The sequence below is a fragment of the Myxocyprinus asiaticus genome, chromosome 2, assembly GCF_019703515.2.
Source record: "Myxocyprinus asiaticus isolate MX2 ecotype Aquarium Trade chromosome 2, UBuf_Myxa_2, whole genome shotgun sequence".
NCBI classification, from domain to species: domain Eukaryota; kingdom Metazoa; phylum Chordata; class Actinopteri; order Cypriniformes; family Catostomidae; genus Myxocyprinus; species Myxocyprinus asiaticus.
Window position 1 is genome coordinate 52,333,526 of NC_059345.1, and position 13,157 is coordinate 52,346,682.

The 13,157-nt window shown below is 37.8% G+C and overlaps 1 protein-coding gene across 3 annotated transcripts in view; it reads left to right on the forward strand.

Annotated features, from left to right (window-relative positions):
- Nucleotides 1-12,147, forward strand: part of LOC127451395 (rho GTPase-activating protein 6-like) — a 53,858-nt gene extending 41,711 nt beyond the window's left edge. For 2 of the 3 annotated variants that reach the window (XM_051716084.1, XM_051716103.1), the window contains exons 7-12: nt 540-690; nt 829-977; nt 4,061-4,237; nt 9,282-9,370; nt 10,744-10,919; nt 11,148-12,147. In XM_051716084.1, the coding sequence (XP_051572044.1) occupies nt 540-690; nt 829-977; nt 4,061-4,237; nt 9,282-9,370; nt 10,744-10,919; nt 11,148-11,485 (1,080 nt within the window). In that variant the 3' untranslated portion in view covers nt 11,486-12,147. The remainder of the gene's footprint in view (nt 1-539; nt 691-828; nt 978-4,060; nt 4,238-9,281; nt 9,371-10,743; nt 10,920-11,147) is intronic. The other variant, XM_051716094.1, reaches the window with a different exon arrangement.
- Nucleotides 12,148-13,157: the final 1,010 nt, after the last annotated feature.

Here is a 13,157-nt window from a genome sequence, read left to right on the forward strand (position 1 = left end):
ATTAATTTATTTCATTATAAAACTAAAATTTAATTAAAAAAAAAAAGTTTTTGAAATTGATGGCTTGGACCAAATAATAAAGAAAAGCAGCAAATAAGTGCCCAACGTAGATGAGAACTCCTTCAATACTGTTTATAAAGCATCCCAGGGTGATACCTCAAGAAGTTGGTTGAGAAAATGTCAAGAGTACATGTCTGCAAATTCTAGGCAAAGGGTGACTACTTTGAAGATGCTCAAATATAACACAGTTTTGATTTATTTTGGATTTTGTTTAGTCACAACATAATTCCCATAGTTCCATTTATGTTATTCTATAGTTTTGATGACTTTACTATTATTCTAAAATGTGAAAGAAATTATAATAAAGAATGAGTAAGTGTTTCAAAACTTTTGACTGGTAGTGTATATTATACTGTGTTTGTACAAGGAAACATTGATACTTGAGGCTCATCTGTAGGCTCATCTCATCTGCATCAGCATGCAGCTTGTTTGATGATGTTTTATCATTTTGTTGATTGTGTTCATGTGTGTGTTCACAGCTTCGTGAGGACTTTAATAGTGGGATTGATGTCGTGCTAGACGAGGAGCACAGCGTTCATGATGTGGCTGCATTACTGAAGGAGTTTCTGAGGGACATGCCTGACCCCCTATTGCCACGAGAATTGTACCGCGCTTTCCTGCACGCTAACTGTACGAGCACACAATCACATCACAAACGATTTAACAATTCTTCTAATATTACACATGATACACAGTCCTACTTTTGTTTATTTTATCAGCTGTTATGAAATACATGAATCTTTACGAGATATATTGTGTTTCTCACAGTGTTGAAAGGGGCTGATCAGTTGATGTACCTGAAGCAGTTGTTGTACCTGTTACCGCCCTGTAATTGTGATACTCTACTGAGGCTCCTCACCCTTCTACATACAGTACAGGAGAAAGCACACAACTCTACTGGCCCCAACCAAGAGGAGGTACTACACCCTGACACTCACTCTTCACATACAATTCAAACATTTTAATGTTAAAGCTATATTATTATACAAGTAAGCACATTCAACTTTTTCCCGGGGGAACAAAATGTAAATGAGTGTTTAATTGTTGCATTTGGCATGCTTTAATCATTGTTTAAGCCACTGAAATTGAATTTTAAGGCACTAATTAAAATGATCCTGTGTAGCTTGATGTTGTATATTTGAGTCATTTGGCTCCCTGACAAAATTACAATTATGTCACACCAAAGATGAAAAAATGTCAGTTTGTGCTACATTTACTTGGACATGTGTTTTTAGGAAAACAGCTGTATTCTCAGTTTTGTATTATTATTCAAATAGGATGACAACTCAATCACCAACACTCTCAAAAAGCAGTGTCTAAATTCCATTACGTACTCATTACGCAATTTGGTTATTATCCTGGTTCTCCTCTGTCATCTGTCTTGTGTGTCAGGCCGTTTGTGTACTCGAAATCTCAATTAAAAACAAATGTTTTCCCTCAGAAATCGAGTATAGAGCATTGCTGTTTAAACCAGTGATTCCTAACATGTGTGCCACAGGGGGCAGAATTTGGGGGATTTTGGAAAGATTTCAATTTTGCTTGCTTTGTAAAAACTATAAAACAGAAAAAAAAAACTGATTAAAATAACTAATCATTATTAATTGATTTTTACGCCACTTCCTTTTAAAGCTACACTATGTAACTTTTGGCCCCTCTTGCAGTTGAAGCATAAAACTGCAATTTACTTGTGGAGCAGCAGAGGAACATTGTTTTGGAAATTACATGAGTTGGGCTTCGGCTCTGCTGTTCTGCGCGGATGAATCTGATGGTCTGAAAAGTACCGGTGTAACCATGGTTACAGGTGATCATCTTATCAGAGAATGTTACTAATGACAACAAAACTTGCCACGTCCAATTAATTAATAAATAACAAAAGGAAGAAAAAGACAGATATCCAAATAAATATGTCTTATGAGCAGGTAAGTATCATAACAGTTGTTTTAAAATAAATAGCGTTACAAAAGTTAGGCAACAATTACATTAGACATGACAATTGCTAGTCATATCAGATCAAATCAAATGGTGGAAACTATTATAACTTAGCTTGCAGGCAAATAGACAAAGGTAGTAACTGGTTTAGAGACTGGCATTGTTACCAGCATAAAAGTAAAAAATGTCTTCCTCGAAAATGAAAAAAAAAAGAAATTTTACTTGCAGACTATTCTCGGTTCGAGGTTTCTTTTTTTTTTTAAATGGGTGATTCCCCAGAGGGTTGCCTTTTTGAATGATCCATGGTCAATGTCGCTCATTTGTTGTGGCCACAAGCTTTCAGCTTCAAAATACTACGACACCTATCACCACATATATACACGCGCTGTAATAGCTGGATCTTATTTTCTTTATTTACAGACATGAGGTAAACACGCACGGACGGAAGTATGCAATTTCCCAACAAATCTGTCCCGATAGCTCTAAAATATAAATAATTATTATAGGCTTACCATAGTGTATCGGAGTAAGGCAAAACATGGTTTGGGAGACGGATTGTTGGAGTACTTGCTCATGAATGAAATTTTGTTCATTTCTAACAAAAAATCTTACATAGTATAGCTTTTTTTTTTTTTTTTTAAATAACTACTGTATAAAGGAAAGTTCCAGGTTCCATACAAGTTAAACTCAATCGACAGCATTTGTGGCATAACATTTATTAAAATTAATAAATAAAGACAAAATTATGGTTACAATAAGGCACTACAATGGAAGGGGATGGGGCCAGTCCATAAACATTTAAATACAAAGTGTTTCAAAAGTATAGCCACAAGACATAAACATCATATGTGTTAGCATGATTTTAGTATAATAAAACTGCTTACTAATCTCATCTGTATAAATTTATTTCCACACAACTTCGTTGTCGTGACGACGTAACGCCGGTAAATCCTGTTATCTGGTGAACGCCATTATGTCAGTAAATCCCTGATTTTATCACACTAAAGTCGTGTTAATATATACAATGTTTACATCTTACTTTGCTTACTGTTGAAACATTGCATATTTGAACATTTATGAACTGGCTCCATTCTCTTCCATTGTTAGAGCAAAAAGGCCTGGGTATACTTCATTTTTCTGTGTTCACGCCCAGACGACCTAGTTGCTTTTCAAAGTATACTCTTTTGACCGTGAGCGAATATGAGCGTGTTCGACACCTGTGCACTACAACTGCTTTGTGATACTCTTCAGTACAGTCAACAGCAGGTGGAGGAATGTCACATTCATATACTGTGTTTGTTGTGTTTATTTGCAGTCCTGCAACAACACTACACCTATCCCTACCCCTAAACCTACCTCTAACCATAAAGATTAATGAAAATGAAAAGTTTGTAAAATTAATAATATACAGCAACTTAAACGTTCTATTGAATACAATCATACCATCATATCACTAGGTGGCGACATTGAGTAGAAAGTGATACAAATTAAGTGGTGAAGAAGCTGTCCCACTCTGTAGCAAGCAGGCTAATCGGCTAGTGGTATGCTAAGCTAATAGGCTAACCGGTTAGCTTGTAAGCTGATGATGAAATCTGCACCACGCATACTGTGTGCAGAGCGATCAGCAACATGAACACGACAACTGAATTATACTTTGGCCTAAAGTTACTGTAACCGCGATTTGCTTTATTTATTTTGTTATTAATGAGGGACGGGTCAAATTTATTTTTTGTGGCAATCAACATTATGCCACAAATGTTGCAGATTGTATATAATATAAGTTAAAATACAGTACAATATGAATTAAAAGGAACACATTCGTCAATGAAGGGTGACAAAAAATCTGCATTCGATAAACTCGCACTCTTAGTATGAAGCTTGTCTCTAAATCAACAAGATATAATCACGTAACCAACAGTACCAGATTTAATGATTATATTATCAAATAAATGTCATTTGAGCGCTTGAATTGATTTACTTAATGTCACAAATCCCAACATCGCCAATGTTTTGTTTGAACAAATTGACGCCCATGGTTCTGAGCTGTGTTGTAAACTGTTGTTGTTATTAGATCTCAGGTAATAAGATGACGGCAGCCAATCTGGCAGTGATCTTCGGGCCCAACCTCCTACAGAAAGAGAGAGGATCAGAGAGAGAGCTCAGTCCTCAAGCTCTGGGCATAGAGGACAGTACAGCCATCATATCTGTTACTTTGCTGCTCATCCAGAACTACAGACAGCTTTTCACGGTGAGAGAGAGGGCGGGGGGAATAGAATGAAAGAGAATAAAGCATGAATACTATTAAAGTGGAGTTTTGAAGAGAAAGTTATACATATACATTCTGAGAGAAAAAGCAATGGATAAAATATTTGGCCCACATTTGATATACACCAATGAGCCAAAATATTATGTCCACTCACAGGTGACGCGAATAACATTGATCATCTCCTAACGAAGTCACATGTCAAGGTCTGGGTAGATTAGATGGTAAGCGAACAATAAGTTCTCGTAGTCAACATGTTGAATGCAGGAGAAATGGGCAGGAGTAAAGACCTGAGCAACTTTGACAAGGGCCAAATTGTTATGGCCAGATGACTGGGTCAGAGCATCTCTGAAACGGCAAGGCTTGCGGGGTGCTCCTGGTCAGCAATGGTGAGTATCTACCGACAGTGGTCCCAGGAGGGACAAACCACAAATTGGCAACAGGATGCTGGGTGCCCAAGGCTCATTGAGGGCAACGAAGGCTATCCCGTCTGGTCCGAACCGACAGAAGGTCTACTGTGGCACAATTCACAGAAAATGTTTATGATGGTTATGGGAGGAATGTGTCACAACACAGCGTGCATCGAACCCTGCTGCGTTTGGGGCTGCGTAGCCGCAGACCGGTCAGAGTGCCCATGATGACCCCTGTCCACCATCGAAAGTGCTTACAATGGGTACGCGAGCCTCGGAACTGGACCTTGGAGCAGTGGAAGAAGGTTGCTTGGTCCGATGAGTCCCATTTTCTTTTACATTACGTGGACGGCCATGTACGTGTGTGCCGTTTACCTGGGGAAGTGATGGCACCAGGATGCTCTGTGGGAAGACGACAAGCCAGTGGAGGGAGTGTGATGCTCTGGACAATGTTTTGCTGGGAAACCCTGGGTCCGGCCATTCATATGTATGTCAATTTGGCAGGTGCCACCTACCGAAACATAGTTGCAGCCAGGTACACCCCTTCATGGCAATGGTATTCCCTGATGGCAGTGGCCTCTTTCAACAGGATAATGTATGGTGTGCGAAACGGTTCAAAAATAAGACTAATGACTTGCAGAGGGAAGCCACTCAGCTATTGAGAGCAGCTATTGAGTCACTCACTGATAGAACGGCGCTGACTATTGAGAAGCCGGCGGTGCATCTGGATAGGCTACTCACTCTCCTCACACAGCTGGCGACCCACACACCTAACGCAGCTGGTGACTCATTCTCCTCACGCAGCCGGCGACTCACTCTCCTCACACAGCCGGTGACCCACACACCTAATGCAGCCGGCGACTCACTCTCCTCACGCAGCCGGCGACCTACACGCCTAATGCAGTCGGCGACTCACTCTCTTCACGCAGCCAGCGACGCACTCTCCTCACACAGCTGGCAACCCACACACCTCATGCAGCCGGTGACTCACTCTCCTAACGCAGCTTGCGACCCACACACCTAACGCAGCCGGTGACTCACTCTGATGCAATTGGGTTGTTTTATGATCTCCCTTAAATAAATGTTGTTCATTTTTACAAACAAATGCTTTGCGGCAACACTCCCGGGTTCTAAAGGCAAGACAATAGCTGTTTAAAATTACATTCTGTAGATTATAATAAAGTTGAAAAAAATGTTACGTTCTTCAAAAAGCCTACTTTTACTTCTGCACTATAAACTAAAGGTATAACCCTAACAATGCATTTTATTTACATTACAATTAAATATTACATTTTGAAATGCTAAGCTGTTTATTAATGCTGCTCAATCTTTTCTCATTAAAAATAGCTTGTCTGGAAGCGCAGTTGCCAGTTGTGTGACGTCACTTCTTATTCATCTGTCGGTTCAAACGCTGACCATAATACTACAATCATAATATCTTTATGATTTATGGGAAATATCATATTCATAAGCAGAAATTGGCTAATAGAAAACCTAATATCCACTAATTATATCCCCTCCCCTTTTCTTAAATTTTGTTACATTGACCACCAAAAAACGATACACCTTTGTTTCTTCGCAAATCTACGTTTCAGCATCAGCGAACGTCAGCATCCGAATTTCGCACTTTATTTCATTAACTCCTTGCTGATATAATGTACTCAACATCCATGCACTATATAAGTATGAATGAATGAGTGAGTGATTTCGGATACATACAGAAATGGAATTTATGTACTAGAGTCGACTCCAACACAATTTAGTCAAGGAATCAACTCTTTTGGAGTCAACTCGCAAACACTAGAGTATCTAATGCCACACATTTCCCCCGTCAGTTTCTGTATTTGGTATTCTCAGAGTAAAAAAAAAGTAGTAAGTGGAATTTCATAAACTATTGTCAGAGTTTAGAATTATGTTAAATTAAATTTGCCAGTTGTTTGCTTTGTATGTTGACGTGCGTCTTGTTTTAAAAATAAAAGTTGGCTAATCTGTTGAGATAGTCTAACTATTTTTAGTAATAGCAGGCTAACTGTATTTAGAAATCACAAACATGGTTTTTGCTGTCATTTAGGAATGATTTATTATGAGATGATGCATAATATTAAACTCCCTGAAGTAAGTATATCGCATATTCTCTGTTCAAGCCCATAGCCAAAGCACAAAAGTGTTTTCTCCCGTCCTGGAACTGAATGAAGAATGGCAAATAATTCGAAGCAAGTTTGCATATTTATTAACTGTCACTGACACATGCACTTGATTAATTATTCCATGTTTAAATGTTGCATTTATGCTATTCACTCAAAACGTGGTTGCCTTTTTGATAATGTGTTTTGCAGAGTATGGTCTTGTAGCTAGCTGGCACTGTTAGTGTATGGACAGTATTGCTAGCCAAGGAGTAAGCAATACAAACTAGGTATATCTTGAGAACTTTTAAAAAAGCATCTTAAGGTAACAGATTGGTGCTATTTGTATGCTGACTTGTCCTACACAAACATTACCTTTACATGGTATATTGCTGTTGAACTTCAGGTAAAGATTGTGTGAAAGCACATGTGCCTACATATGAGAAAATATGTAACAGCTGCCTGAGGAGAGTGAGTCGCCGGCTGCGTTAGGTGTGTGGGTCGCCGGCTGTGTAAGGAGAATGAGTAGCCTATCCAGATGCACCGCCGGCTTCTCAGTGGTCAGCGCCGTTCTATCAGTGAGTGACTCAATAGCTGCTCTCAATAGCTGAGTGGTTTCCCTCGGCAAGTCATTAGTCTTATTTTTTAACCGTTTCGCACGCCATAATAATGCACCCTGCCAAACTGCACACATTGTTCGGGAATGGTTTGAGGAACATGATGAAGAGTTCAAGGTCTTGCCCTGGCCTCCAAATTCCCCAGATCTCAATCTGATTGAGCATCTGTGGGATGTGCTGAACTAACAAGTCAGATCCACGGCGGCTCTACCTTGCAACTTACAGGACTTGAAGGATCTTCTGCTAATGTCTTGGAGCCAGATACCACAGGACACCTTCAGGGGTCTTGTAGAGTCCATGCCTCGGCAGGTCGGCGCTGTTTTGGCGGCACGCAGAGGACCAACAGCATATTAGGCAGGTGGTCATAATGTTTGACTCATCAGTGTATAGTGACATAATGTTTCAATCAAGTCTTCTATACAGAATGGCAGAAGCCAAAACAATTTAAAAAAATTTCTCCAGAACGAATTAAAGCACCTTAGGCGAACAAAGCCTGCATTTGTACTACATGCTTTATCATTTTAAAATTAGTTCACAATGATAAATAGATAAAGAAAGAATGTCACATTTTAACCTATCATGAACGCGCTTTAACTAGTTCTTCTAGGTAAAGATTTTCAAGGATGTTTGCGAACCAAGTAGCTCTGGCGTAAACAGGAGAAATATCATTTAATAAACCCCTTTGCTGAACAAAAGCATCTGTACATTTCGTCATATTTTTATGGCAAACTGATAACTCTTTACAATAAAGGTTCCATTTGTTAACATTAGTTAACAACATTAGTTAACCTGAACTAACAATGAACAATACTTTTACAGCATTTATTAATCTTGGTTAATGTTAATTTCAACATATAGCAATACATTTTTTAAATAAAAATTTGTATTTGTTAAAATTAGTTAATGCACTATAATCTAACATGAACTAACAATGAACAATTGTATCTTTATTAACTAAAATTAACAAAGATTAATAAATGCTGTAAAATATATTGTTCATTGTTAGTTCTTGATACCTAATGCATTAACTAATGTTAACGAATGTAACCTTATTCTAAAGTGTTACCAGCGAACTAAACGAAGCCTATTCGCCTAGTAAATTAGCCTTGAGTCATTAAAGTATCTTTTGTGTGTGCAGAGCTTGTACAATTACTATACTGAGTACTCAGTATCAGTGTTGGGTAAGTTACTCAAAAAGTAATCTGATACAAATTACTTCTCAATAAATTGTAATCAGATTGCTTTGCTGATTACTATATCAAAATGAAAACATATTACTCATTTATTTCATTTTAAGTTACTTCTAAATCATTTCACAAAAGTTTTTGTTTTTTCAGTTAAAAAAATTCTTAATAATGTCTATATTTCCTCCTTGTTCATTGTCGCATGCACGTTGTACACTCAGCACCACATGTCTATCCATTAAAATGACTTGTTATGAGGCGCATGCCCTTCAGCTGTAACAGAAACGCAAACAGATGTACATATTAACATACATTAAATCAAATGGTAAATGTATAATAGATATCTAATATTATTTTAGAAATATGTGAAACCCAAATAATGTACTTAAAAATAATAAATTAATTGAAAGTCAGTAAGTGTAATCTGATTACATGAATTTAAAATGTAATTTGTTACACTACTTTTGACTTAAAAGTGATTGGAATACTATATTAACTATATAATATACTATAATATTAGAATAACTAATTACTTTATCAGATTACACCCAACACTGCACTGTATATACTGTATGTATACAGTACTGTGCAAAAGTTTTAGGCACTTGTGAAAAATGTTGCATAGTGAGGATGTCTTCAAAAATAATGCCGTAAATAGACTCATAAATATTTGCTTTTCATGTCCACTTGTGCAGGTATCAGCTGAGCTCCAGCAGGAGGTGCTAATGAGCCTCATTCAGACAGACCCTGATGTCATTGACTATCTGATGCGCAGGAAAGTCAGGTCAGCTTACTTACTGATCATTCTCATGACTAATACAAGAATCAGGGGTGTAGGAACGATCTGAAAACTGGGGGGACACATTCTAAATCTCATCAGCCTCCTTTTAATATGACAGTTTTAAAGAATTTTAGATTTTTTTGAGAATCTGTTTTGTTTATAAGAATATTTGATATCATTTGAAAGTATATCAACTGAACTTTTTAGAAACATCTGCATTTTTTGGATTGAACTTGAATAATTAGAACTAAATTGTACAAACTATGTATGAATGAAAATGTTCATATTAAACAAAAGAACTAGCATATAATTGAATGAGTGTCAAACATTTCAAACATTGGTCCAGAAACAAAGAAATATTCTTTAATGTCCTTGTCAAATATAACCTTACCTTAACAATTTCAGAAGCTTGTGTCACTTCTCTGTCTACACTGCTGACTTTTTTTCATATAGATCATCAACATTACCATTCATCTAAATGCAAAATAATAGCCAAACAAAAAACATGGAAATGTCAAACAACAATATGACATTAGACTATTGTTGTTACACACGTGACACTATGAAAGAAATCCCAAATGTCTTGGCTGGTGGTTGTACATGAGACATTATTGATCATTCAGTGTTTCAGTGAAGAAAACTAACAATAAAGAGGCCAGAGATTTAAAACTCTCTGAAAGTTACCAAAATGTAAAATGTTTTCATCTGATTAACAACATGAACTTACAATAGTCAAAGATGACTGCTCTGTTTGCTCATGTCTTGACTCTCGAGTAGATTGCCTTGCAGGCTGTTGGGCTTATTAATATTAATCACGTTGTCTGCGTCAAAACGTGGACTGTGACGTGGGAGCGCTAGCCAATGGAATTAGCGCTTTTGAGTTAGTTCCGCCCACTGCCGTCAAACAAGTTGGCAGAGGCTTCCCCTGGGTCTTAAAGTCTTCGTATTTAGGCGAACGGCTGCTATTTTCCCCCTTGCACTACAATTAAGCAAAATAAACATTAAAATGTAATTATTATAAGGGGTAAGGGGGACATGCCCGCCTCAGTTATAATGGTTCCTAAGCCCCTGGCAAGAATCATATACAATTATTTTGGGATTACCAAAATAATACAATTCATAATAGACCTGGATATTTTTAGACACAACATAATTCTTAACGTTGCTACATCCAGAATGACTCCTTAAACACAGGCGCTTTGAAAAAGGTTGTAATTTGTACATGGTAAATGGGTCAAATATCTTTAAAGGCTTCATTTTTAACTTCAGTGTGTGCCTGATTACAGAGCAATAATTGCCAGTTCAAACACTAACAGACTGCACTCACTCTTGAATTAACACTCAGTCAATCAAATCTCTCCATTGCTCTGTGACAGTAGTAGTAGTAGTCTGACGATGGAGACCGACCCTGGTGGACGGAGGGACACACAGAAGTCTCTAGACTCTATGAGTCAGTCCAGCGATGACTTTCTCTTCCCAGAGACATCTTCAATTGGAAGCCTGAGCAGTGAGGTCTTCCTCAGTGCTCTTCACCTCAACACCAACAGGAAGCGTGAGTAGTGTTGCAGTAAGACTATCCTCCTTCAATGTAATCTTATTCTTTTAATTATAGAATTATTATCCACAGCCATTCAACATCCTGGTGGCTAGTTTTGCTTCACATTTTCCTAACTAGATGCACTTTCCCATATGAGAATAAATGCAGGCAAAATATCACATATTATTTATAGAACTTAATGACTATGGATTCAAATGATCCACCTGTGTGTGTCTGTAACAGGCTCCCCTGAAGCTCCAGCCAAGTCCATTGGCCAAATAAGGCAGTTTCATTCCCACCACAACCTTCTAAGTCTTGCCCAGCCTTCCCTCAATGCCCAAAGTGATGACGCCAACCTCCAAAGGCAAGCTGGTTCAAGGCAGACCTGGTCAGAGGAGCGCCTTCATTTCAGTCTGGGACGGCAGGATAGCTGCTCTCAACCACAGAACCCTAGAGAGAAGGGCATCTGGGTACGACAGAGCTCCAATGCCTCATCCACGATGTCAGAAGACAGCAAGCAGCCAAGCAACTTCTGGGACTTTTTCACTGGCAAGGTGTCAGGCTCAGAGACTATAGTATGACCCCTAGTTGGATGAATGTAGTGTGGGGGTTGTGTGTAAAATGTAACCATACACACAACTGTGGACGGTATAATGTTTATATAATGCAATCTTAAAGGGGTCATGACATGCCTTTTTATTATTATTTTGATATGTTCCCTGAGGTTCACTTATAATATTAGTAAAGTTTTTTTTTTTTTTTATGCAATATATTTGTAAAACATGATAATTTTCCACCCTCAGTTTGACCCTCTGACAGAAATGCTTGGTTTTGGTGCTGCTTCACCTTTAAGACTTGACAGTACACACCCACTGTTAAGACTGCCTTTCTGCTCACAGTAGGCATTGATGTGTTGTCCTGGAAGCAGTCAGATGCAATTGTCTACCACAGTGTGACATCACAATGTAGAGGAAGTAGAGAAAGAGTCATTTTGGCAGCTTGGTTTCAACAAATGCTCTTTTTGCAGTGAGGAGGACGTTTTGAGTTCTGAAACTTAGTGTTTTTATAATACAATGACCTCTTATATGTCAGAAGATCAAGGGAAGTTTGATTCCTCATGTCATGACCCCTTTAAATAACCCCATTCCACTTAAAGGTGCTGTAAGCGATTTTATCTGTTCTAGAATTTCCACAAGATGAGCCGTTGGATTAGCCATGGCCCTTTTTTTTTTTTTTCAAAACCCACACTACAAAGATACAAAATGAGCTTTATTGAGACTGTTATCAAGCAGAAACAGTTGTCAGAAATAACAGCAGCCAAGGGGCATAGATTTCGCTTGTACTTGCTTGTTTTGATTATTAGGGGGTTACTTGCCCCCATCCTCCCTGGAATCTATGGCCCTGATGGCAAAATAGCGCCCTCAACTGACAACTATTATGAGCAACATGGCAAAAATTGGCATTAAGCCTTAATAATTTGCTTCAACTACAATACAATGAGAATATTATTGACAGATTATTGACAGGCAGAAACTGCAGTCCGTGGACACATTTGTCTGCTGTTTACAGAGTCCAGAGCTGTCACAGAGACAGATACCTCACAAAACTTATTTAACTTAAAAAAAAAAAATTGCTTGCAGCACCTTTAAAGATGATTTTTCAGAACACACTAGATTATATTAAAAGAGCCATCAATAGGGTCATTCTAAACCTGCCAAACTGTATTTTTTTTACTGAGATACAGACCTCTCACTAATATATCATAGGCTATTTTGTAAAGCTTTTCTTAATAGTGAGCAACCTTTATATACACAGACCATCCTTCATACATGCACTCACCAGGCCCTGAAAAATTCAAAATAATAAAATTTCCAAACTACCACTGTTGCTGAAGTAGCAAAAATTGCATTTTTTTCCCTCGCAACATTTCAAAACATTTTCCTCTGATATATTGGCAGCTGCTTGAAGCTTGGTCTTAAGTTTTTCTTTACCATTACAAAACCTTTACAACCAATACAACACATTTTCTTTTTAAATAAAAGTATGCATAACACTTGGTAGTTCTGAGTTTTTTTTTTTTTTAAAGAAGTGGATTATAGTAATATGTAGCCTTAAATGTTGTACATGTTGCTTTTCAGATACCGATGGTCAGAAGCCCGTCACTGCAATACTTCTTCAACAACCAATCACAGTCTGAGAAAAAATAAGTGGAATGGAGGATTTTTTTGTTTTTGAAGAATAAGATATTTTTGA